The following is a 27,480-nucleotide window of genomic DNA, read 5'->3' as shown; positions in this document are numbered from 1 at the left end:
CACGGGGAATGGAAAGACACCCTGCATTTATCAAGTAATGAAGTTCCTAAAGTTTACTTAGGTCATGGAAAAGGTACTTACTCAGCAGACAATGCAAAGAGAAGAGATTCCTCTAACCAGGTGAAAGAAAGGTGAACCCCAGTCAATGTATTTTATTGAGGTCAATCAACTGTTCCTTCCCAGTCGTGATTAGTAAGTTTATGAGGACTCCATTCTTTCCCCGAAAAAAAGGGTCACATGACCAAGAACAGTGTACACCTGCAGGTCTAATTCAAAATCATGCCTTATCTGACAGTTTGGAAGTATCCAGGACAAAGAGAGCTTTGAACTACTTGGTGAGTGTGCAATCAGCAACTTGAGACCAGAACATTCTGCAGGCCAAATATCTTGTGCTCTTAGCAAAATAGATGGTGAAGCAGAAAGGGAATGCAGGGGAAACTTAAGGATCAAAAAAGAATTTACAAAACACAACAAAATATAAAAATAAGATACAGCACTATAAATGTATGCAAGAGCAGCAACAATTAAAGGAAAATACATGATAATTAGAATGGATACTTTTAGTCATGGGAATGAGTGGAGGTTGTGTTTAAAATAGAATACATATAAGGCTCTTCCAATATGGCCAGCAAAGTTCTTTAGGTTGATTAGTGGTTACAAAGTGTTCATGCTGTAATGATTTATTGTATCGTGCATTTCACTCCTTTGACTTTCTTTGTATTTTTGATCCATCACTTAAAACTATCAGTATTTGATATGTAATTTTGAATCTTTATTATATGTCAGCCCTGGCTAGGTGTTGAGAAAGCAAACATTACCACAGTTAATGTCAATGACGATTATAGTAGCTCAGGTTAATGGTGGGGAAAGTGCAGGGGATGCTTTGAAGAATGATTGAGAAGGATGTCTGACCTCTCTGTGCAAGTCAAAAAGTTAAAATAACAAAAAGTTTCATGAATGAGATAGTCTTAGTTGAGGTCTGAAGAATGAGTGGACATTGACTGATAGAGATCTGGAAGATGTGTATTTAAAAACTCCTAGAAGGAGTAGGGATGGCATCTGACATTAGCTGGAAGTGTGAGAGAGTAAAAAAAAATATCTTTTATTAGAAATAGAAAGAGGTAATTCTGCATGGAGTGTAACCTATAACTGAAAAGGACTGGGGATGCTTGAAGAATTGGGGAGAAATATGGGCTACATTTGAACCGGAGGTTGATTAATGTTTTAATGACAGATATTTTTAATGGACTGGGGAAGCTAGTCTACGCTTTAAACAGAGAAGGTGTTTCATATTTGTGTTTCAGAAAGATCATTTTACAACACTGTAGAATACAGTCTTAGAATGGATTGTTGATAGTGGTACTGCTAAGAGATGTGAACACAGGAAGACCACACTAGCTACAGTGGGTGTGGCGTTTGCCCAAGTGAGAAACAATATATGCTGGAGTGAAGGTTGAGCTATGCGGATGGTGAAAAATGCACAGCTTAAAGGGGAAAATTCTGAATTCTGTAATTGAAAAAAGTGGGTAGTGGCTGAAATGGAGTGAAAGAATAATTGAAAGAAAGATAGCTTCACGACTAGGCCACAGGGAATGTTCGTGCCGCTTACTGATACAGAGAGGTAGGAGCTACACTCAGAGAGTGCATGGAAACAACAAGAAGAGTAAAAGAGTCCTACTGATGTGGTTATGCTTACAGGGGCCTTGATGATTGGAAAGAAGTATTTAATGAGCAAAGGTGCAATCTGGCCCAGCAGTGCACAATTCAGAGTCACCCCCACACAGAAGTTACAGGGTCGTGTGAGACTGACTCATTCACCAGAAGGAAACAGAAACAATGAGAAGACTATATCCAAACTTGTGGGCTTCTGAAGAGCTCCAGTATCTCGCTGATGGTCAGGAAAAAGAGTCACCCACACAGGTGCCTGAGAAGGAGCACCCTGGAAATCGAGGGGAATCATTATGTCATATTGCCATGGAAACCAAGGGAAAAGAATGTTGCACCGAGGAATATTTGACACTGCCAATTAGAGTCGGGAAAGTGATAGTCTGAGAGGTGCACATTAGATTCAGCAAAATAAATTCCATTTCAGCATTTCAAACTATGGCCGTACCAAATGTCACGTTCATTTAGATGCATCTCCTTTGAGAGGTGGAAAAGGAAAGCTCATGCCACTGTGTTGATTAGCATGTGGCCTTTGCTTCAGAAATAAACAGCTTTTGCCTGACCTGTCACTAACATTATTCCCAACTCCATTTCTTAACTTATACACCTTAGCTCAAACAGACAAGCTCTGCACCATGCCCTGCTCTGGGATACAAAGTTTCCCTGGAATGTATCTAAGCCTATTCATAGCCACACCCACCTGCTCTCTCTAGCCAGTCATTCTTGGGGTCCAAGGAAACATGAGTCCTGATGGGAACAGAATGGCCTGCCAATTCCAATATTTATTATCTGCCCTTTACAGAAAGAGTTTACCAGCTTGTAATCTAGAGCTAATGCATTCAGGCACATCACCAACTTAAAAAGCCTGGCTTCACAGGTACTCAGGACGCTTTCTGACCCACCCCATTCCCACAAGTAGAAAGGTAGCTTGTGAAAGGGAAGAGTTGAGAATCAGCCTGGGCAATGCATAGTAGAATAGGGTCACAGCCCCCTGTGTGACAGTAGCCACTGAGGGCAGCTGTGAGATCTGGAGAATTCTACTTCTCTCTAGAGACTAGCTATTGTACATAGGCTCCTAGCTTCTTTAGCCCATGAGGCACACTCAACATGACATTGTTACCTCAGTTTACTGCTGCAGTGATGGCATCTGAAACAAGATTTATGAAAATTCTGCTTGTCTGCTACGAGGCATTCCATTGGATAAACTGTCTTTTGACAGATTACGCAGATTTCCTTGTCTTGGACCAGCAGTTTCTAAAAGTAAAAATTTATAAAGGCTTATATGTTTCTATTTTCCATCACAATTGCAATAACAAAGGAAAACAAATAATAGATAAACAGGCCATGCAGATAAAGTGAAAAATCCCTGGAAATTGTCTTTATGTCTTGTTCTCTGGACAGTGTGCAATAGCACGGAATTTTGAGGATCTGGTACAAAGATTTAATGCCTCTACCATTATACCTTGTGGAAATTGGCCTATTATTTATAAACACATAATATGTATTATGCTTACTTACATGAATACGTTAAATATATACAGTAAACTCAGTCATGGGGAACTTTAAGAAAATTTATCATTTGAAGCAACTAGACTTTCCATACATATAAAGTTTTATATGAAACTTTTATTTCTAAAACCGTATTATGGATCAATCATTCTAAAATACATTCAGATTTTTATGAGCCAAGGCATTGTATAGTATTTGATTAAATATTATCTCAATAATATCAGGTTTACTTCGTGACGCCAACAGTTTACTTCCTTGTAATAATACTCTCCCATACATGTAATGTCAAGGAGGACCTCTCCTCTTTTCTTAACTGACTTTAGACTTTACGGCCTTTAGGATCCTTACATCTACCCTTTCTGTTTTGTTTTGTTTTGTTTACTGTTGATTATCTCACTTACTACCTGCAGCTGCTCCCCACTGCTCCCATGTGAAGGGTAGTCTTTATAAATAACAGTCATTAGTTACATCACTAATCAGGGTCCTATAGTGGCTTACACTGGACACAGACACATCAATTAAATATTGGTTTTGACTTTCACTATACTCTTCCGACAATAACCAACCTTTTGGATTTGTCACCTATGAAAGCAATTATGTCGAGGCCCTTCATACAAAAGCCACGTTTGTGCTTACGCTCTGCCTCTCCGTGATTGAGAGGACTCCTTTGACTCTTTCACTTGACTAGGGACATATTTCTATGTTTCACGCCAGCTTCTTTGTGTTTTCTATGGTTTTGAACTGTCTTAGCAAAAACAGAACATTTGAAATTAATTAGACAGCTTTGCTTAATTATGCCAGAAGCAAGCACATTAAGAAACCATATTAACTTGATAAACTAGACACATATGTTGTAAATATGAGAGGTGTAATTATTAATTTCAGCAGGTTTTTTATTTTTAAGTTTGCTGTTTCTTTGAAGCTGTCCAAAAGAATAGACTGCATTAATGTGGCCGATTCATTGTGTCCTACCCTTTTATCATGAAGCCTCATTAACTGTGAAAAGCATGGAATGTACAATTGAGTGAGCTATCTTGTGATATTAAAAATATGATGTTCTTATGATTCAAATCTCTTATTTTACAAACATAATCAAGTCTTAAGACATATTACTTATCCTCGTCTATGAATTAGGTCAATGGAACTGTCATTTGGGCTTAATGTTCATAAAGATGAAAATATTCGTTACAGAAAACATTGGGATCTGGGTGTGTTATCGCCTCAATTCAATTACAATAGCTAAATATATAAAATGTCTAACGTCACATCTACATCTTTAACATGCTGATGAAAATACTTACAGCACGCATGCATACTGTGAGTTCTGTCTGAGGCTTTTACTAAGGTGTATTTAAGCACACAGTTAAAATATGTCAAAGGTTTTGATCTGGTACCACCATAAACTATTGAATGAAGTAAATCTTATTATTAAATTTTATTAATGAGTTTGTTTTATAGCAAACAAATAGTTCCACCACTGCTAAAACCACCCCAGCAGTTCTTACGTCTGATGCTTTCTTTAAACTCCTATTTAACTTGAGTTTGAAGAACAGGTTTCCGTAATGCATTCTGCAAGTTAGTCATTTTAAATGTAAGTAAGGAAGTAGAAAGCAAGGATAGCAAAGAATCATAAGCCCGCAGGGTTTGCCGTTAGTCCTAGCTTGTTCCTGGGTTATTTCCACACACTGTTTAATTGCAAATATTATTTGACATTTGGCACGCATGCTTTCAAATGTGTTAATCTTCTTTCATACTCTTCAATCTCATTTACCACGGAAAAAGGCAGATTCCTCCTGGAAGGCCTGGCTCATTTCAGTTGCATGTGCGTTGGAGGTTTCATAGCCCAAGTGCTCAAAAATCCTTTCGCTCTCCTGCCATGTCTTCTGAAAATCTCTTCTATGATTTGGAGGTGAATCCGCAAGGTCTAGGATGTGGCCAGCAATCACGTCTTCATAGGTAGGTGGAGCATGCCTGCTGTCAAAGCCAGACCTGCCTGCATCTGAGCTACGTGTCGATGAGGTTGCTACCTTTGACCCAATGATCTGACTGTCAAATGCGTCTATGCCTAAGAAGTGCTCACTGAGAGACCTTGCTTCAGAGTGAACCCTGGGCTGCATTGCAGAAACTGTTCCTTGGTACTCTCTAGGATGTCTGTAGGAAAAGCCTGGAAAGTTAGCATTTCCAGAAGATGCTAATCCAAACTCCTCCTTACAAAATGTGTGACTCTCTTGTTTCATGTTGCAGTTTACTTTACCGTTTGCATAAGCTCTTCTATCTGTCTTTGCTCCAAAAACTGGGTCATTCTCAAATTCCCTAAACCATCTGTGCATTTCGTTTTCATGGCCATTCAGAAAACGTTCAGCCATTTGAACCGTTTGATTGGTAGCGGCTTCAAATCTCTCTGTGTGTTCTGATAGGCGAGGCCCTTGTACCTTGCGGATGATTTCAACTGCATCATAGCTTTCGATTTCTGGCATTGTGCTGTCGATTGAATTCATTTCATCTTTATGAACATACGTCTCCTTTTTCTCTGTTTCTCTCCTTTCCTCTTGAGCTGCTACAGATTCCCGGAAGGAACCACTCACGACGTGGTTCACATTGACAGGTATCGTGACGGCTGGTGGAGAGTCCCTGGCATGACTTTCTATCTTAATTTGCCTGCGGAGTGTGGCTGGAGACACGATCACTTCTGATCTCTTCTCTACCATCGGAACTGGGGTCCCTGGCGAGCATGGGATGCTACCTCTGGCTAACCTGGCCGTGGTGTCTTTGAGTCTAACGAGTTGTTCAGAGCGGCTCCTTGGTGGGGATGGGGAGGTGCCTGTTCTGGGAAGTCTAGATGTTTGCTCTGCGGGTCTTCTGGGTGGAGGTTCAGTACAACTGTTCTTTTTAGGGGACTGAGAAAGCTCAGTCTTGGTGGAGGTTTCGGCTCGGCGGGCAGTGGACTCTATTGTAATGAACGTTGGTGACGGTGGACGAGTTTTCAGAGAGGGAGGAGCCATCTTATAATCTCCCTTAGGCTCCTGATGTGTCTCAGCAGGGCCATGGGTCATTGCTACTTGGCAGTGTGATGATTTTTCTTCTCCAATTTTATTTTCTTGATCATGAGTCATTGTTACTTGGTGCTGTGGTAATTTTTCTTCTCCAATTTTATTTTCTCGCTGCTCAGTGCATTTATTCGAGCTGGCATTGAAGTTAGACACTTTCAATGACATTTCATTAAGATGGGTAGGCTTATCTCTCTGCTTTCCTGTTTGGGCGGCCATCATGGCTGTTTGAATTACATGTTCACAGTGCGCAAGCATATCCTCTGCTTGAGTTTTAATATGTGTTATTTCTTCTTTGACTTTTTCTAAATTATTCTCCATGGCAACACAAACTCCATAGTTTCTTTTTTCTTCACTTATCAGCCATACCGGAACAATATTTAACAGTGTCTGAAATGTTTGAAGGCCACTTTTATTTGACTCTGCTTCGAACTGTTTTACTCTAGACAAAATCTGCTGTAGTTCTTCACGTTTCCTCAAGAATTCCAATATATTTATGGCACCTTTCCCATCATTCTGCTGGGATTCTTTCACAGAGGAAAATGGAGACCTGTGCTGCATAATCTCTTGCTTTGAATGCTCAGTGTTAAGAGTGACATGGGTCTGTTGAATGCCCTGGTCTCTAAGACATTTTTTCTCTGTCATATCAGGCAGTTTTTTGTGCTCAACTGTACTTCCAGATGTTTGTATTTGTGTTTGCTGAAAATTCTGAGTCCGTGTGTCTAGGCATGCATCAAAAATCGTTTGTTGGACTACCCTCGGTACTCTCTGGTCCTGCAGATGCTTTTGCTTTCTGTCTGTTAATCTGTCCTCTTTGGAACTGCTCATGCATGAGTCCTGACGACTTTCTTCACGCCCTAGGACATTTCCCCCGTCAAGCTCCCCAAATCCCCTCTGCTTCTTGGGAGGTGTTTTGAGTTTACTCTTGTGATTTTTTCCCGAAGATTCTTCAGGCATTTGTATTGTCACCGTTTTCTCCGTTTTAGGCAATGGAAAAGATTTTTCAGGCACAGATTGCTTATCGTCAAACTGTGTCTTTGCTTGGGGTTTCTTGATTTCCTGATTCATTTGTTTAGTGATGGTTTGGGCGTCAACTTCAGATTGCTTTATGTGACTTTCGAAACTGCGATCTATTTCAGTCAATGTATGATCTAGTGTCGGGAGCTTGACCGTTTTCACGTTGATACTTGGGAAATTTGATTTGCTTTGGGGAAAGGGCAACGTCTCCATATGTGTTTGTTGTGTCTTACATCCCTTGTAATTCTGGCTAATTTCACAAGCTGATTCTGATTGTTGCATGTTCTTCGAGCTTTGTATACCTCCCTTTCTCATGGTACACTTATCTTCTGAAGCTGCTAGAACATGCTGGAGCTTCTCAGTAGCGACTGCCAATGCAGAGGCTGTGCAGGGTTGGCTGTCAGAGCTCACACCTACAAGCACAGCGCTCTTCTTAGTCAAGTCCAAATCCTTCCCGGGTATGGGGACTGTCTCAGCTGCTTTTTGTGACGCTGTTTCTTTCTCCTTCTCGGATATGTTTTGGTGGTAGGTTTCTGTTTTGACAGTGCTGTGGCAAGAATTCTCCTGTCTCTGTTTCTCAAGCTCTTCCCTTTGTTGTCTGTATTTTTCTTCGGCAATCATTAAAGGTGTCTTAAATTTTCTCATGTAAGGCTTCGGGCTTTGTTGCTCTGAACCCGATGGAAGTGAGTGGGATTTAACTAGGGGTGCTTTCTGTTTACCCCTGGGAGCTGAGACTTCTGGAACTGTCTGAGATAAAGAGTTTGCTGAGCGGATTGACAGCTGTTTTCTTTCACCAAGGCTTTCTCTGAATACCTCCTGCTTTGTCTCAGTATGCTCACTGCTCACTGCCACCCCTGATCTTTCCTGATACTTCGGGAGGATGGTTTTCATTTCCATATCTGACACAGATTTTCCCAATTCGCCATTTGGGTTCTGCTGACTGATTTTATCTTTAACTCTCTTGGGAAGTTTGGGTTTGGGGAGTGTAGGAGGTGGTGTTTTTCCTGTTAGGGTTTTAGCCTGAGAGTGAATCTGCAGAGAGCTTGAGGATTCTGTTTGGGAATGTTGCTGCCAGAGTAGTTCACTGTGATTTTCTAGGGCAGAGGGGGGTAGAAGCTGTGCTGCTTGCCACGGAGTTGGAGGAGGTGGAGGAGGTAGGGATGCTGACAGACGTTCTCCTTCTGATTTCTCATCTGCTGGTGGTGGAGGAAGAGGGAGACTTGGGAAGTTTTCAAATTCAGTCCTTGTCTTTTCTGTGGATGAAGAGGGAAGAAACTCATTCTTTTCAGGCAACAACATTGAAGGTGGTGGAGGGGGAAGAGGAAATTCAATTTCGGATGATGCATTGGAAGGTGGTGGAGGAGGAGGAGATGGAGGTGGAAGAGAGTCCTCATTTTCTTTTACATGACACTCAGGGTGAAGGTGGATTGGATTAAGGGACCTCTCCATTGCCATTTTCAACTCGTTGGAAGTATTTGTCTTCATTAGAAAGTCCTGGCTTTCTAGACAAACATCAATTTTCTGGTTTTTGTCAGTTGCCTGAAATTTTTTGTGGCCTTTCCCAGAGACTCTCATTCCTGTTAGTCCGTGGACATCCTTACCTACAGGTAAAGGTTGAAGGCTCCCATCATTTTTCTTCGTATCTTTATTAGAATACCATGTTTCCTGACTTAGCAAGGCTTGCTCCCAAGAGTTTCTGGTTGCCCCATGCATCTCTTCAGCTGTCTTGTTGGTGGGATGCTGGGTGGGATCTGGCATATAACTTTGTGCCCCTGCTGATATATTCACATTTTTCATTTTATTTTGACTCTTCCCATAGGAATCCCAGGACTGAGACTTCTGGTTATCATTCCGTACTTCACAAGATTGAATCTGCTGCTTTCTAAACATTTTGTCTCCAGACTGGGAGAAGTTAAAGATAGCATTTTTTGACTCTCTCACATTCTCTGATTCCTTGATTTTTACATTTTCCTTCATTGCCATGGTTGTAGTTAACTGTTTACTCATACTGTTGCCACCACGCAGATATTCTCTGCTCTCAGTCCAGATGCCAGTTCTGTCACCCATGTCTAAGGCATTTCTCACAGCTCTGTGCTCTGGATTAGACATCTTCCTAAGGTTTTTCTCTAGAGCGTCGTTGTTTTGTTCCCGATCAACAACAATCTTGACAGCGCCCTTTGGGGCTCTGGGAAGATGAACCTCAGATCTTTTTTCTACTGAAGGCTGTTTGTACGATTGCTGCATGGTTTCATGGAGAGGGCCTGGTCCTGCTTGCTGCCTGGTTGCTGGCTCAAATGGTCCTGGCATTGGTTGGAGAAGACTTCTTTTGTCTCTCTGGACAGTAGCTGGACGAATCCCTACTTTTTGTCGTTCTGCGAATCCCAGTGCATCTTCTTTGATTAGCCCTGCTCTATCCACCTTTTTGAAACCCTGCTGTGCTTCTTTCAAAGACCTTAATGATGTTTCAAGGTCATCTAGCATCATCTCTTTTTTCAGTATTTCAGTCCTTGTATTTGTAGCCTTCTCAAGGCACGCAATAGCTTGCTCAAGATCACCAGAGATGCCACCAGATTGTTTAGATTCTTTCTGTCTGTGGCTTGACTCCTTAAGTGACTCTAGTGTGGTCAACCTGTCACCGTTTACAATTTCATCTGCTTTTGACCCTGTTTTCTGATTCATGGCCTGGCTGAGAGAGTTTAGGGTTGAGTTCAAATCACCTTTTATAGTCTCTTCTTTCTGTGTCTTGGAAGATGAACCCTGAGATCCAGCCATGAGGACTTTAACTGTATTGTGCACTTCTCCTGGGATGATGTCAGTTTCATGAACGGTACGTTCAACCAGGGATTGCCTTTCCTTTAGTAACAGTTTTGTGCCCTCCACATCACCCCTGATTATGTCTCCCTCTCCCTCTTGTTCCCTGGCTGTGAGTGTTTCATTCGTCCCTGCTTGAAGTTGTTTGAGGTAATCCAAAGCTCCGGTTTCTATGCATGTTGTGAAGAACTGAACGTTTCCCCTCTCTGAGGCACCGACTTTTGTCTTTTCAGGTATTTTACCATTTGATGGAGAAGATAGCAGGTTATGAATGGCGCCTCTCACATCACCTCCGATTATGTCTTCTCGTTCAGTCTTGTCACGGGCATTTTCATGAAGAAGACAGTAGATAGTCATGTTGATATCTCCCTTTTCATCTTCCTGAATTAAGATGCCTTTCTTTGTGTATTTTTCCTCCGAGAACAGCTTTTTCATTGCTTGTTTAACATCCCCTCTCACTATCTCTTCCTTTTCAGCATGAAATTCAGTTGATCTGTTTAATAATTGAGTTTTAGTCAAATTGACATTTCCCTTCTCCTCTTCACTGACAAATATCTCTTTCTTTGTACAGTCCCTTTGGGAAAGTAAATTTATCATTATGCTTCTGAGATCAGCTCTGATAATGGCTTCTTTCTGTATCTCTGGGGCTGTTTGGTTCATGAGCTTGTATTTTGCCATTCGGACATCGCCAACTTCATCAGCTTCAATGATAATTCCAAAAGCTTCAATAACTCTCTGAGAGTAGAGGTCTTCCAAAGTTTCTTTAATGCTTTTGCCAATAATTTCTACCTTCTCTACTCTCGTTTCATTAAATTCATGAATAGGTTTTGTTTCAAAGAGCCATGTAGTTGTTTTGACATCTGATGGAGGAATTTCTTCTTTGGTCGTTTTTGCATCACTTTCGTCTACTTCCTTAATAGAATCCAATGCTTGATTTTCAAAGAGCCACACTGCATTCTTAACGTCACCTTTCCGCACCTCTTCCTGGGTGACAGTCTTGATGGTGTCATATCCAGACCCTGCTCCCAGTTCATCTATGCTGCGAGTTTCAAAGAGCCAAGTAGACGTCTTAACATTGCCCTTTTGCACTTCGTTGACACTCACTGTTCTTATATATTTCTTCTTGTCGCCATTGTCAGACTCAAAGAATTGTTTGCTTGTCTTCACGTCTCCTCCTTGAATAGAATCCACAGTGTGCACAATACCATGTGATTCATCTGAGATCCGATCCAGCGGTTGAGTTTCAAATTTGTATCTGACAGAACTCACGTCCCCCTTCTGAATGTCTTCCTGGGTGACAGATTTAATAACATACACATCTTCTGATTCATTAATTGAGTCTAATGGTTTTGTTTCAAAGAGCCACCTCGTTCCTCGTACATCTCCATGAATTACTTCTTCTTTTTTTACAGTAGTCACTTCGTGGTAAAACCCTTCTTGATCTCGAATTGCATAGAGCGGCTGTGTTTCAAAGAGCATTCTGTAGCTCTTCACATCACCTTTGATGACTTCTTCATTATTCGTTTCCCTGGTGCGTACACCATCAGATTCATCTTTAATCTCATCCAAAGAAAACGTCTCAAAAATGAAGCACCCCTTTCTCACATTTCCTCCTTGTATGTCTGTCACTGTCTTAACCAATCCATCACCCTCTTGATTTTCCTTTATCGTATCAATGGGTATGTTTTCAAATAGCCACCTACAATTTAACACATTGCCTTTCTGAATGTCTTCAGTTTTTAGGGTTTTGATCTTATTCAAAACATCCTCTGAACTGCAACTGATAGAACCTAAGGACTGGTGCTCAAACTTATACTTCATTCCAGAGACATCGCCAGCTTGTATATCCACCTCCACAGGCTTGTTTTCTTTCCCTTCCTTCCCCTGTATGTTGTCCAGATTTTCTGTCTCAAAGCGAAAACATGCTGTCCGAACATCCCCACCTTGTATCTCATCCTGCTTTACAGTTTGTAGTTTGATTGTTGCTTCTGAGTCATCTTTTATAGTATCAAGTGGCTGCGTTTCAAAAAGCCAGGTACAGGTTCTAACATCACCCTTATGAATATCTTCGGTGTTTGTCGCCAAGGAAACCTTTTCATAAAGAGACTCCATTGGCTGGGTCTCAAAGAGCCATTTACAGGTTTTGACATCTCCTTTAACAACATTTGTAGTTTGTTCAGTTTTGCTTTCTGTTTGCTCCTCATTACTAAAATATTTAAATGAATCAAGAGGCTGAGTTTCAAACAACCATCTAGCAGTTTTCACACTCCCTGCTTGGATTTCTTGAGCAGATATTCCTCTAATTATCTGAAATTTATGAAGACTTTCATCAAATTGGTCAATGGGCCTTGTTTCAAAAAGCCACCTACAGCTTCTTACGTCTCCTGTGAGGATTTCTTCCTGCTGAACTGTCTTTACTTGATGGTATTTTCCAAGACGGTCTTGAATAGCATACAGTGGGGTTGTCTCGAAGAGAGATTTATTCAACTCCACAGTGCCTCTGGGGACTCCTTCCACCTCATTTTTATGTGATGCATCAACCGTAGTTAAATTATTGGCCTCAAAGATATGCGTGTAGTTCTTTACCTGACCTCTATCAACTGCTTCTAGCCTCACTGTCCTCATGCACTCCTTCCTCCCTTCTCTAATGTCTTCTAAAGGTTGAGTTTCAAAAACCCATTTTTGGTGCCTAACGTCCCCTTTTTCTTCTTCAGAGGCAGTGATTTTTTGAAGCTTTCCTACATCAGGACTGTCTTTTAAAGCTTCTATTGGAAACGTTTCAAATAGATGCTTGGTGGTTTTTAAGTCACCTCCTATTCTCTCTTCAGGTGATGTAGTATCTGCATCAGGGACTTCTTTTAGAACGTCTAACGGCTGTGTTTCAAACATCCAGCACTTCTTAGAAACATCTGTACCTATGATGGCTTCTTTATTAATGACAACCTCATTTGAGTCTTCTTTGATTTTCTCCAGGGGCTGAGTTTCAAATAACCACTTTGCTCTACTCACCCCACCTTTGACATTTTCTTCCATGGATATTCCTCGAACAACTTTAATTTCTGTGATATCTTTGCTAATTGTGTCCAAAGGCTGTGTTTCAAACATCCAACGTGCTGTTCTCACGTCCCCCCTTTCAATGTCCTCTCTCTGCACGGTTTTAATTTCTAGCATTTGGCCTGAACCATCTCTGATGACATAGAGTGGTTGAGTTTCAAAATACTTTATGCTCCTCTTAACATTTCCTTTAATTTCTTTGAGCTCAGATCGGAGTTGTAATAAGTGAACTTCATCCACAGAGTGAAGCTGCCCAAGCTGATCCAGGTTTTGAGTTTCAAACATGTACCTCACAGTCTTAACGTCTCCCCCAGTTATGTCATTTATAGCAGTATATTCTGTTTCTTCTTGACTTTGGTGCATTTTGTTCATTGAGTCTAAAGGCCTTGTTTCAAACATCCACCTTGCTGTGCAAACATCTCCTCTAGCTAGCTCAGGAATTTTCTCTGTGTTTCCTTCAGTGCCAGTAGAAGCAACCCCTAGGGCATCTATTGGCTGAGTCTCAAACATCCAAGTCGTATATCTCACATCACCCCCAGCAATGAGTTCTTGGTCAGCAGCGCCCTTGAAAGTGGACCCTTTGTCTGCAGAGCCATTTTTGATAGAATCTAATGGTTGATTCTCAAAAATCCATCGCATGGACTGCACCTCGCCTTTCAGGATTTCATCCCATTCCAGGTTTTCTTGGTTTGGATCTCTCTGAGAACTGTCATTTGTATTTTCAAAAATATACCGAGCTTGTTGCACATCTGCCGAAACGGAGTTTCCTGAGTTTATCTGGCTAGAAACAATTTCAGAAACCTCACTGATGTAATCCTTTTCTAAGTTTTTCCTTAACTCGGGATGGATATGTCTATATAAACGGTTTAATTCATACAAATTTCGTTGTTTGGTATATAAATCTTTGGGGATTGGTAGTCCTCTAGGGGGACTGGGGAATTCAGGGGACTGGGAAAATGCTGTCCTATCCATTGGTGTCTGAAGTACGTCAGGTGGGGGAGGAGGAAATTCCTCCGTCTTCCCTGAAGGAGCGCCATTAACTTGTGCCAGGGATGTTGAAGTGACACTGTGATTACTATAACTTGAGGTTGAGATTTCCTTCCTCTGGCTGGTTGAAGTGTAAGAAGAAGAGGTACCCACAGCTGATGATGGCTTTAAGGATTCTTCACTGTCATTTTCAATCTTTAAAGGAGAGAAAATCAAGGCTTATAATGATGTCTGTAGTACAGAGATTTCCTGGGCCCTACCTTTCGCCTGTCCGTAAACAAGATTCTGCTGTGATGCCTGCCTTGGAAAACAGGTATGAACTGTGCTTAAACCTACTTGGGAGAATACTCAATATGGGTTAGTAAATATCATTCTGTTTTTAATAATAATGTTCTTCCATCAAGGTATCATTGACTCAGCATTTGAGCATTTACACATACTTATACTATATATATACAGGTTCTCTTTAGTAACCTTGGCGAGCCTGGAATTCACAGAGATCTACCTGCCTCCGCCTCTCAAATTCTGGGATTAGAGGAATATGACACTATGCCTGGTTTACATACGCTTAATTTGCCCCTTTTCAATTGATGTGTAGAGTAATCGATGGAGGCAGAAGAGGTCTTGAGGTACTTTGTTAGTTTTTTGGTTTTTTAAAACATGTTTTATTTAAAATAAAACATATAACTATCTGGCAATTAAAATTGACTTAGTTACTTTACTTGATATTAGTTTATAGACTTTAAAATCTATATGACTTTCTTCATTCATATTCTCCAGTGGGTGGGACTTCTCACTCTACCTCATAGATGAATATCCTCCTTTTGAGATAGAATAAATGCTAGTTCCGATTATTTTGTTATGAAAACACCACAAAACTTCAAGTATATTTAGCATTTTTAACCCTAATGTATAGAGAGTATATCATACCTTTATGCACCTGGATGGAGTTGTGGTTTCTCTGTCAGAGTAGAGAAACTTTTCCTGGGCGGACTTCTCAAATTGCTCTTTCAAAATCTTTGTGGAAACCTTAGGCATCTCTTCATCCTCGGGTGTATCAATGACTACAAAAACACATAGATACCAGGGATACTATCTAATGAGTAAAATGGTATTTGAGATGGAAACACCATGCTGCATTAAACGCCTTATAATGAAAATTAACGAACAAGACTCCAAGGACAAATTTATGCACATGGCATTATTTCATCCATTGATTTTGAAGTGAAGCAAGAAGTATTAAGGAAGAAACACAGAAAAGAAAATTTGTATGTGAAGCAGGAGAGATGGTACAGCAGTTAGAAGAGCTTGCTGCTCTTACAGGGGACCAAATTTAGTTCTCAGCACCATGTTGGGCAGATCATTACAACTTGGAACTCCAACTGCAGTGGATCTGATGCGGTCCTCTGGCCTCTGGGTGTTTCGCTCTCTTTCTCTCTGTGTCTCTGTCTCTCTCGCTCTCTCTCACACACACAACACCACATAATACACATAAATAAAAATAAACTTTAAAATTATTTGGAGTGGTTATGTCTGGATAGGAATATTTTCAGAATTTCTACAACTGTGTTTTAAATTATAGATGCAGAAAAAATAATGCATTTTAAAGAAAAAAAGATAGGCCATTTTTCTTGTTTGTTTGTTTGAATATTTTGATAAAAATTCTTGCTCTGTAGCCTACATCTCATTATGCAGCCTGTGTTGGCCTTGAACCTGCAGCATTCCTATTGCTTAAGCCTCCTAAAGGCCAGAATTACAAACATGAACATGCGTCACTGAGACTGGCAAGAAGAATGCTGCATTTGTTATGTAGCAAGAAACAAATATTGTTTAGGCCACAGCAGGGATGCAATCTTTCCTTTCATCTTCCCAGATGAAAGCCATTCCCTCTCTGTAAGAGTGGACAACTGCATCTCATCATCTGCAAACATCTACCAATTTCCTCATAACCTGACCTCCTATCTGTGGGTTGAGAATTGACCTATTATTTCCTTAATTTTATTGTCAGGGAGCTTCATAGGCAATGAATTTTATTCTATGTTCCAAGGTATAAAAAAATTCAGTAGTGGTTAGCTTATTACCTTTCTGGAGTTTAGAATGAATCTATTATAGGTCTGATGGGCAATGAGCTATTTTAAAATATGTTACATGTACTAACACACGCAAAATCTAATTATATGCAGAAATGCAATCTTGCCCCCTTTGGGAGCATGACTCACAGCTACTAAAGTTCCTTGGTGGGGAGGACTGACTTCTGAAAGTCCTCCAAACCCACATACACAGAAAAGGCAAAGGTCAAGTGTGCCCAATTGTACCAGACGGTTACCTGTTTCTTGAACATACTGACGGAGCTGTGAAGCTTGGTTTACTTCCTCAGTGTGTTTTTCAAGATGGGACATCTGTTTTCAAAGACAATTTTTAAAAAAGTAATTATTTTTAAGAAGTCAGTGATTTGAGTACTGAAAATAATCTTTATTTTGCAGTATTTTTCTTCTGAGAATTTGGTACATGTTGAGGGAGGTCAGCTACTATTTCTATTGTTTGTTTTAATGTGTACTCAAGTTATAACAGAACATATGTGAACAACACCTAACTGCAGGCATATTTTTAGGCAGCTTGTTTCATTTTTCAAAATTGTTCTAACGGGAAAGTAGGGTTAGACACACTGCTGTATATTTATCCTAAGTACACACAGTAAAAGCATATGTTTACAGAAAAGTCAAAAAATCCTACACAGTTTTGGAGACCATTTGAATTTTGTGTGTGTTACTAAGCAATTACCGTTTCTGTTTTGAAGACATCGGTTCCATGTGCTTTATAGAATTCTTGTTCATTCTTTCTCATCTCTTGACTGCTGTGGATTGCTTCCTGAAATGACAGATAAACAGACTGACCATTTCTTTTTTCTTTTTTGGTTTTTCGAGACAGGGTTTCTCTTGGCTTTGGAGCCTGTCCTGGAACTAGCTCTGTAGACCAGGCTGGTCTCGAACTCACAGAGATCCGCCTGCCTCTGCCTCCCGAGTTCTGGGATTAAAGGCGTGCGCCGCCATCGCCCGGCCCATTTCTTTATAAAATGCTGAAAAATGAATTATTTTATTAATGTAATTTCAGTGACAGATAATTCAGAAAAGAGGAAGAAAGCGGGGAAGGAAAGGGAGGATCAGTAGGAGCAGAGGTAGCATGGGCTTCCTCCTTGCGTTTGGCTGTCAAAACAAAATATTGAAAATATAGCTATTTAAAATGACACAATCTAGTTTAATATATAAGAGGCTCAGAAATTCTGAATATGCCTCACTGGGTATTGACAAGTGTTGCAAGGGATTCAACTCCTTTCTGCAGGCCCTATGGGAGATCTCATTCCTTTGTCTTCGGAAGCTTCTAGAAGCAGCCACCCTCCTTTGCTCATGTCTTCCTCTTTCATTTAGCTTCAGTTCTTTTTCACCACCACCAGTCTGATACAATCTTCAGCTTCTAAGGGCTTTTGTGACTACATTGGACTGACCCAAATGGACATGGATTTGTCTCATCATAAAACTATGTGACTGGCAGCTTTATTTAATTTTATGGGTGGACTGGGGGTAGGGGTAGGAAGATGTGGGGACAGGGAAGAGTGTGGGTAGGAGAAGAGGAGATTAGGTTAAGGAGGGAATGAAGAAACATCAATTAAAACTGAGGGGCATTTGAGGAGTACGGAAACTTATTTCAGTAGAAACCTCATAAAACACATGAAGGCAATCCTAATGAAGTTTCCAAATAATGGAGAAGACAGAATCCCAACTGGCCATCCTTGTCACCCAGTGAAGCTACCCGTACTGGGGCTTAGTTACATTCAGTTGCATTGCGGACTAAAGAGCATCCCATGGAAGTTCCCCACCAACCCAGGCTGCTGCCAAGACAATAGGGTGATCTCCACAAACGGAGAGCAAGAATCTATTGACAAACACCAACACAACTCACTGAACATGGAGAGAGTGAGCAGAGAACCTTCACTCTTAGGTTCTAGTGTCTTGATACAGAAAGGTACTCTGCAGGTTACCAAAAGAGAAACAGAAACACTAAAACCAGCTACCAAGCCTTTGATTTGCAATGCTATCCTTTCTGCAAAACATGCTAGGGCAATGGTGGCACAAAGCTTGTGGGAGTAACCAACCAACATCTGATTTGACTTAAGGCCCTCTCCACAAGATGGAACCCCATATCAGACATTGTGTGTATGATCAAGAACCAGAGACTAAACAGCCCAGAGATCTAGGGTAAAACCAAATAGTATCAATATTAAAAAAAACAAAAAAAAACAAAAAACAGTGATAAAATGACCCCTAATGATATTCTGCTATACCACACACACACACATACAAAGAGAGAGAGAGAGAGAGAGAGACAGAGAGAGAGAGACAGAGAGAGAGACAGAGAGAGAGAGAGAGAGAGAGAGAGACCTTGGAACACACAGCTCTAAATGGGATTTGCTCACCAAATCCCTCCCCTCAGGGCTCAGGGAACCTGACAGAAGAGGAAGCAGAAAAGTGTTTGTGAGTCAGAGGGAAGGGAGGACACATAGAGAACAAGGCCCTCTATGTTAAAGGAGCAAAGCTCATATGAACTCACAGAGACTGAGTCAGCACTTACAGGGACCGCACGGGTCTGCACCAGGTCCTCTGTGTATATATGGGAGTTTTTAGTTTAATATTTTAAATATTAAATAAATATTAAATTGAATACGTGCATGAGGGTGTCTCTGATTCTTGTGCTTTCTCTTGGGTTCTTTTCCTTTAGTTGGCTTGTTTTATCCAAATTCTATTTGATGGTTTTTTTGTTTTTTTTTGGTTTTTCGAGACAGGGTTTCTCTGTGGTTTTGGAGCCTGTCCTGGAACTAGCTCTTGTAGACCAGGCTGGTCTCGAACTCACAGAGATCCTCCTGCCTCTGCCTCCCGAGTGCTGGGATTAAAGGCGTGCGCCACCACCGCCCGGCTTGATGGTTTTTTTTTTCATTTTATTTTGTTCTCTTTTATTTTGTTATCTCTTAGAAGGCTGTTGTTTTCTAATGAGAGACATAAGGATGTGGATCCAGAGGGAAGCGGAGGTAGGGTGGAACTGGGAGACATAGAGGGAGAAGAAACTATAATTAGGATATACTGTAGGAAAAAAAATCTGTTTTTCAATAAAATGGAAAATGATTTAAACAATAAAATAAAAGTTTAAAAGTTTATGAAACTGACTTAAAGATTCAGGCATACCGTGAATAAAATAATGTGAACTTGGAACGAAAGAGGAAATGGGGGTCTGTTCAGCTGGCTTTACAAGAATACATGTGTTTGGAATTACACAACGTTGAAATGTCACACTTGTATTTATGTCTAAGTTATTAATACTATTTTTGAGATCTGATATCTTAAATTATTTATGATTAGTAAGAATAATCAAAATGTAGAGCTCAATAAAAGTCAATTAAAGAAAGAATGATCAAGGGCTAAAGATATGGCTCAGCTCTTTTATTTTTTTTCAAGACAGGTTTTCTCTGTGGGGCTTTGGAGCCTGTCCTGGCACTCACTCTGTAGACCAGGCTGACCTCAAATGCACAGATATCTGCCTGCCTCTGCCTCCTGAGTGTGAGTGCTGGGATTAAAGGTGTGTGCCACCATGGCCCAGCCTAAGGCTCAGTTCTTAAGAGTGCTGGCTGCTCTTCCAGAGGACCTGGGTTCAACTCCCAACACCCACATGACAGTTCACAACAGTTTGTAACTATAGTTCCAGGGGATCCAAAACCTGTGGCAAAACACTAATGCACATAAGAAAAAAGAATCTAGTGAGTATATTGCTCTTCTTAAGTGAACAGAATAGTAAGAATTAAGTTTGGTTTTTTTACAGTGAGTTAAATAATTTTAAATAATCAGTTTCTAATCTCTTAAAGTATAAAATTATTTCATAGCATCTTGTTCCCAACTATACCTCTTATAAATTACATCACACATATAGGGTGTACAATGTGGCTTCCCATTTCCATAATGGCACTTGGCATGCAAGGCTAGACATCTGATAAGCTAAGCAACAGGTGTTTCTGGTTAAGAATATGTTAGATAATCTGATTCCATTATAGTTTTCTGGGAAGTAGAATTAAGAAAAAGCTGCCCCCAAAATCTACAAAATATAATAGAAAATCTGGGGTTTATACTTTAAAACTTATTGGAATATTGTTTTATTAAAATAAAGTAGCTATGTGAATATATTTTTCTAAAGAGAATAGTTTCCCACCCATAGTTAAGGACCTACGTACTTCAAGTGATATTAGGTATATGTTTGTTTCATCTAATTTCCATTAAAAAGAAGTTTACATGAAGGAATCAAAATGGAAGAATAAAATGGCACAATTCTATTAATACATTGATTCTATCTAAATTTACTTGCCAGGTGTGTTGTGGATGCTGAGATGCAGAACAAAGAGAAGGAAAATAAACCCCTTTATTCCTTAAGGAGGAGTGTGGAAAATAGGCCATCCATGTTGCTTTCTATAAGTTCAAAGAATCAGGATTCCATGCAATGAGATGCCTTACTTAGTTAGCGCTTACCTAATGGTACTGGAATCTGTGTGCAGGACAGAATGAGAAGAGCCACCAAAGACAGCAGGTGGGGAAAACACAGGGGACAAAATGGTAGCTCTTTTGGTGAGCGACAGAGCTTTCATCTCTAGAGAAGCAGGGAGAGCTTCGGAAATGTTCTTCGTGCCAGCTGGTCAGTGAAAGAGCAAAGGGCACTGAGAAGCAGACCCACACCACCGTCTTAGCTGAGGTGCAACGTGATCACGTCCACCAGCACAGGTCTCTGACTGGAAGCCTGTATGCTAGCGCAGCGCTGGCCTCCTAACACACTTTATCTGTCCTACATAGTGATTTTTAACATTTTGGATTAGTTCACATTACAAATGTTAATGCTTCTTCCTCCTTTTAAAGGTGAATATCTGATGATAACTGGTTCATATTTCAACATGATAGCATCTGGCCAACATGAAGTAGTGGACGTTCTTCTTGAATGGGGCAAATATTATCAAGTCAATATCCCTTTTATTTCCCCATATTTGTCAAATGACATCTAAAATATGCCTTCATTTTGGTACCCAGAGAAACATCAGCTTCTGGTACATGCCACCAATGGTTATTGTGAAAGAGTAAAATGACAACATTCTCTGTCGTATGAAAGACAAAGGCAATATATATGTAATAAAAATTAGGAAAAAATGCATTTCTGACATGTGACTCGAAATTTATCACTTTTCAGAGGAAAAAAAATTATAGTTAGCATGTACACATTCAAGAAGAAACTACCCAGCACTTATCACCTCCAAATACATTTTCTTATAGGAGATGGGGCAAGAGAAGCAATCCAAGTGCACATCAATTTTATTTATAGTTGTAGATTTCAGCTTCGGCATTTATGTGCCATTGCTAAGTAGAACTGTAATTGCCACACCAGTTTGACGTGCGAGCATCGGTGCATCAATTTTTACTGTCCCCTGGCTGCCGTAACTTAGCACAAAATCTTGTTTAAAATATTCCAAGATCGTGCTTCTATCATTTATTCTGCCTTCCATTTTGCAAGTAGGTATAATTTGAATTTTAAATTTGACTCTCTCCTTCTAATTTTTGTTGTCTAGATTTTAGGATTAGGGAAAAGGATATATCATTGCGATGCGCAGGCAGAACTCGAATTATACAAATAAAATATCATAAAGAATTCAAGTCAGAACACTACACACAAGTTCACACAAAATGATTCATGAAATTGGTAGCTGAAATTCAATCCACCTAGAAACCAGGCTGAGTGAGAAAAACAAGCTGCTCTTTCCTCAGATAGATGAGCTAATAGCTAAGAATGAGGAGTCAATATTAACTTCCCCCTGTCCTGGATACATTGTAAACTTTGGCAAATCACTAAAACATACTTAACTTCAGGTTTTCCACTTCATGTTGCTAATAAAAGGTAGAATAAGAGAAAATATAAATACTTTAACTCTAAAATCTGAAAGACTTAAGCACAATTCCAAAACATTGTTAATGTATAAGCATGGCTTATATGTATTTGATGTCAGCTTCTATATTAGCCAGGTGTATTACACAAAATTACACAAACTCTTTTTTTTTAATTGTCCACATTCTGATTTTCCAGTCTGTCATTGTCATTTCAGGAAAAGGCATTGCTAATTTTTACCAACAAAAATGCATATTCGTTCTAAGGCTACAGGAGAAGAAAAAAACGAGTCCTTTAATGCTGACACACTATTATTATGAACTTAGACATCCCTATGCTAGAATGAAAATGAATGAAGAGAAACTGGCAGAATCCTGGCCAACTGCCTCTCACAGTGAAGAAATAGCCCATGCTTGACATCAGGGGAGATATTTTATCCACAACTAATCTCATTTGCAGCGAAAGTAGAAGGGGCCATAGTCTGTTAACTTATCTGCATTTCTGTCAAACAGACATAAACTTTATATAAAAACATGGCTGTTATTCTGTGGGCTCAAGATTGATACGGCAAGTCACTCTTTCCTTTCAGGTCTGAGTTTAATAAACCTCTGTTTCAGTCAGCCATTTTTCTTGACTTGCCTATGTTCAAAATAATATGTTTCCTTTACTGTTTCTTTTTTAAATGTTTTAAAAACATATGCTAAAATCATAATCTGCAACTGACATACACTTGTTGGGTTAATGATTTAATGTCTTTTATATTCACTATATTCTTTGAAGGCATGGCTCAGTTTTCTTCTCTTTTAAAGGACTTCTGACTGCTCTTCATAAGGTTAGATATCCTTGCTTCTCTGTTGTTTTTATTCCCTTAACTGAATGCTTACATCTTTGTTATTTAGGTATTATACAGCCCAGCTATAGTTAACAGGCATAGCTGGTGTTAATGTATATAACATTAACATATGAATAGTTTACAAAGTCTACTCAGAGAAAGGGTGCTTGATTTGAGTGATCAGAATGCTTATGGAATAATGTGGGCCGTGCAGTAGTAAGGTAAAAGGCAGCAAGCATCATGAGAGGGAAAACAAGCTGGACCAAGAAGCAATAAATACATAAACAAGAAATAAACAGAGGCAAAGAATCTTCAATCCAAGAAGACACACTTTCAACTACCTTTGAAAAACAAACTAACGGTTATGAGAAACCTAGTTCTTGTTCATCTTCTTAGTGAGCTTGTTTTTACTCACAAGGCTGATGAATCTTACATGCTGACAAGCACCACATATAAACAGCATTAGAAGACTTTGAGCAAAATTATTGTGGCATGAAAGCAAGGTTGTGATAGTTTTAATAATAAAAATTGCTTTGTTTAATTTTAAATTTTTGAGAATTATAGAAAAACAAGTATTATGGCAGTTGTAAGTTCTGATTCTTTGTGTGACTCAATATACTCAGAACCAAAATTTTACTTGTTCTAGTAATAATCATGCTTAAAATTATGAGAACCTACAGCAAAACTCTCATATCACAAGGGACTATGTATGCATCTATTATCTATCTGTCTATATATGTATCTATTATCAATCATCTATTTATCTCTATCTATCTATCTATCATCTATCTATCTATCTATCTATCTATCTATCTATCTATCTATCTATCTATCTCTCAAACTATTTATCTATTGGTCATCTATCTATTATCCATATTTAACTATCTATAATCTATATATCTTGATCAGTCTTACTTCTCTATAGCTATTTGATTTATCTATATATATGCAATATATGTATTTATATTTATGAGATAATATGTTTCAACTTTAAACAAAATACTAAATACATAGAAATGTGTGTGTGAATAAGCTTATTGCAAGAACTTAGAAATGACTGTCATACAATTAATTTTAACTCTTTCATTAAATTGGATTTGGTTCTATATAAATATGATATCAACAGTAATTTTAAATAAATGATGCTTAGTTTAAAAGTGGAAAATAGGGTTGTCATTCTCAGATTAGATTCTAAACACTCATTGCTGAGTTTAAGTGCTGAGACACCAACTGTCCTTTTCCTCAAGCATTTTATTTATAGAACCATGAAGCCTGAATCTAAAAGGGCTGAAGATTCATAAAAGCAGCATATCAAATATGTACTCTCAACTGGGTCATCAAGCATATTAGTTACATAAATAACAATATTTATTTGTCAAATGGAAAAAGCAGCTTACTATAAACATTCAACTTACAATAAATAAAAGATACTCTCTAGAGATTTTATGTAGAAATATGTTAAGATATATGCATATATAATATTTCAGTTCCACATAAACTGAAACACCTTACAATCAAAGGGAAACTAGGGTTATCAATAATAGTTCAGCAAAGAGAAAGTGGCCAAAACTGTAAAAATGGTAAAATTATCTATTAAAAATTAAAAAAAATCAAAATATTCCAAGAAAAAGACAGCCAGAGGCAAGAGTTTTTCCTATATTAATTAAAAAAAAAACAAGATGGAAGACTCTAAGCCTTGCTCTTAACTTACTTAGGCACAAGCTAGCTAAATCTTTGTAAGTGCCTCTTCAGCTAGAGCTCTCTCTTCAGACCAGTTTAACCCCACAGAATCTGAACTGTTTTAATACTTCAACTTATCCTATCCCATTCTAATTTTAACATCACTTATATCAATCATTTACAGGCATAACAGTCTTTCTAGAATGCATATCTATTTATCTTAAATCCCTGTTAAAATTTCAGAGGTCCTTGGTGGCTTGAGAATAAGTTGACAAATGTTTAACATATTATTTTTCATTAATAATTTCCATTTCGTTTGTGCCTCCAGCATCAAGCTTATGCCGTTCTTTGCCGTAGTTACACATGCACAGTTCTCTCTTGCATGAGTTATCCCTTAGCTTAAACTTACTCTGAGTTTCAGCTGACGCCAGCTTGTGCCCTCAGGTGCCGTTGATCTTCTATTGCTTAAGTTTGTGCGAGCCCAGAAACAAAAGAAAAATCAAGTATCATGAGCACCTCTTTCCTCTAGTGGAGAAATAGTGGGTTTAAGGGGTTTCTTTAAGAGAGATGGGCAAATTGTACATGTTGTAGGTTTCCAAACCAACATCATCCCTTAGACATGGAAATAATCTCTAAAGACATGGTCAGAGGGTGGCCACGTGACCAGCTAGTCAGGGGCCTCTTGTTCCTTTTTCTTGAATTGCTACACAATGAACAGCCAGCTCACAGTAAAAAAAAAAAAAAAAAAGTAGAAATCTACAGACTGATTTCTACCCCTTTTTTAAAATAAGTCATTGTAGTATGACTTTTATCTTGACTATAAACAATATTAAGAATTTTGCTGGGCAGTAGTGGCACACGTCTTTAATCCAAGCACTCAAGAGACAGAGGTAGGCAGATGTCTGTGAGTTTGAGACCAGCCTGGTCTACAAGAGGTAGTTCCAGGACAGGCTCCAAAGCTACGGAGAAATCCTGTCTCAAAAAACCTTTTAAACATTTAGGTTTTATCACTCATAAACCTACCACTTTCAAGTGGATCTGACTGATGGTATAAACAAAAAGGAGTTTAGTAAAGAGACACTAGATGATGGGAGTGTGTCGTGCATCTCAAGAATCTCTAGAAAAGCAGGAATAGGTCTGTATACATTAACAAGTAGAGTACTGTTGTCATACCTTATGGTGATGGATCCTGCATCTTGCATCATTAACTTTCTATGCCATTCCACAGCTGGAGGCCTGATCGATGCAGTAGAATTCACAGATACAGATCCAGGGTTCCAGAAAGTCTAGTGAAGGTGTGATATTTGCAGTGTCTCCTAATACTGACAGGTTCTGCTTCATTGAGAAGCAAAATTGAAGGAACTTTGGGTATTTAAATGTGATCATTCATTTCTCTTGCTAAAAAATATTAATCATGATTTCTGAAGTATTCTTAACCAATTGGGAAGTAGTGAAAACCCAAATGGGATTCATGGCTTTCACTATTGACATGAGACAACACAGCAGAAAGAACTACTCAGATCTTTGAGGGAGTCGATTTGAGGGAGGCTTATTTATTTTAAATAAGTTTTACATAATTTTATAAGAACTGTATGCAGACTTTGACAGCACAACTTGCCTGATAAAAATGTCATTAAGAGTTCCTCCTACACAAACCTGACATATTCTCCTTCTGAGTCTGCAAGGCCATGAGTCTTTTTTCCTGGGTCAAATGACATTTTTAATCTTTGTATAAAATCCAAACAAGAAAGATGAAGGAGAAAATAGATTTGGTTTTCACGTAAGTAGCCTAGTTTGTCTGTGCAAACAAAGCATATCATTGTAAATACTAATTATAGTTAAAGATAAATTAGGTTGATCACTTGGGTTTTCTTTCAAATAAAGAACATTGCAAATGTGGTTGTACATCATTGTCCACATGGATACATCTACTGGTGACCTCCAAGGAGAAATGAAAAAGCTGAGAGCGACAAACAGAAATGTTGGATATTGCCTGGAGTTCATCGTCGTTAAAGTGAGAAATAAGGTAAAAAGTCATAAGTAATTGCAACCTCACATAGAATCCTTGTTACTAAGCTTTTGAGGCAGAGGTTGTGGAAGCGCTGAAGAAAACAGGCCTACCTGAAGCCTTAAAGCATGTTGGAACATAACATTCAATACAGAAGGCCCAATATGCTGTATAATATCCAATTTCATGAAAATTCTAAATTGAAACACATTGATTACAAATAATTGTAACAAGTAAAAGGAGTTTAAAAAGAAATAAAATATGCAATTTTAAAAAAAGAAACTACAAAAGTAGCTGGGTGATGAGAAATACCTGATGTCTAAGTCAAGATAGTCATGTGTTCGAGACCAGAATTAGCTATACAGTGTGACACAATCTAAAACACTTACTGGAAACCAAGCAGAAAAATCTGAGCATGCTATAAATATAGCACACTAAGCAGCAGCCCACTAAACTAATATTTTAATACTTAAATACAAAAATGAAGCACCCAATACGAATTTGCAATCTTCTTAAAATGCAGAGTTGTTGTTACAATTTCTCATTATAGCTATCCCTGTGGAATAGTGACAAAAAAGAGAAAAAGACTACAGAGGGGGGAAAAAAAACCTTAGTTGATAATTAAATAAGAAAATTAAGACTTAGATGTTTTTATAGTTTTTAAATAATAACATATAATTCCCATGATAAAAGATTCATAAACAGAATGTCAAACTGTAAGAATGCCTCAGTGAGACCTGCACTATTTATTCTGAATTCTTTGAGATGTTACAATTTCATATTGTAATTCATATGCTGAGGAAAAGGAATATGTTTTGGTTGCCACATCAGGATGCACTCAGATCTCTACAGGACACTGATATTTACCCCAGGGCAAGACATGCCAAGTGGACTTAACTTCTTTTTTGTTT

At 38.9% G+C, this 27,480-nt stretch overlaps 1 protein-coding gene across 1 annotated transcript in view; it reads right to left on the bottom strand.

The window, feature by feature from the left end:
* The window catches only part of Xirp2 (xin actin binding repeat containing 2), a 72,494-nt gene that overhangs the window by 3,378 nt on the left and 41,636 nt on the right, over positions 1-27,480 (bottom strand). The window contains exons 4-9 of the mRNA XM_013346071.2: positions 16,872-16,958; positions 16,417-16,489; positions 15,021-15,154; positions 9,027-14,285; positions 4,946-8,951; positions 2,786-2,903 (exon numbers count right to left, since the gene is read on the bottom strand). Coding sequence (XP_013201525.1) covers positions 2,786-2,903; positions 4,946-8,951; positions 9,027-14,285; positions 15,021-15,154; positions 16,417-16,489; positions 16,872-16,958 — 9,677 coding nt within the window. The remainder of the gene's footprint in view (positions 1-2,785; positions 2,904-4,945; positions 8,952-9,026; positions 14,286-15,020; positions 15,155-16,416; positions 16,490-16,871; positions 16,959-27,480) is intronic.

This window comes from Microtus ochrogaster, chromosome 4 (genome assembly GCF_000317375.1).
Source record: "Microtus ochrogaster isolate Prairie Vole_2 chromosome 4, MicOch1.0, whole genome shotgun sequence".
Taxonomy (NCBI): domain Eukaryota; kingdom Metazoa; phylum Chordata; class Mammalia; order Rodentia; family Cricetidae; genus Microtus; species Microtus ochrogaster.
Note: the sequence above shows the minus strand (reverse complement) of the source record. Positions and strands in the feature narration are given on the sequence as shown.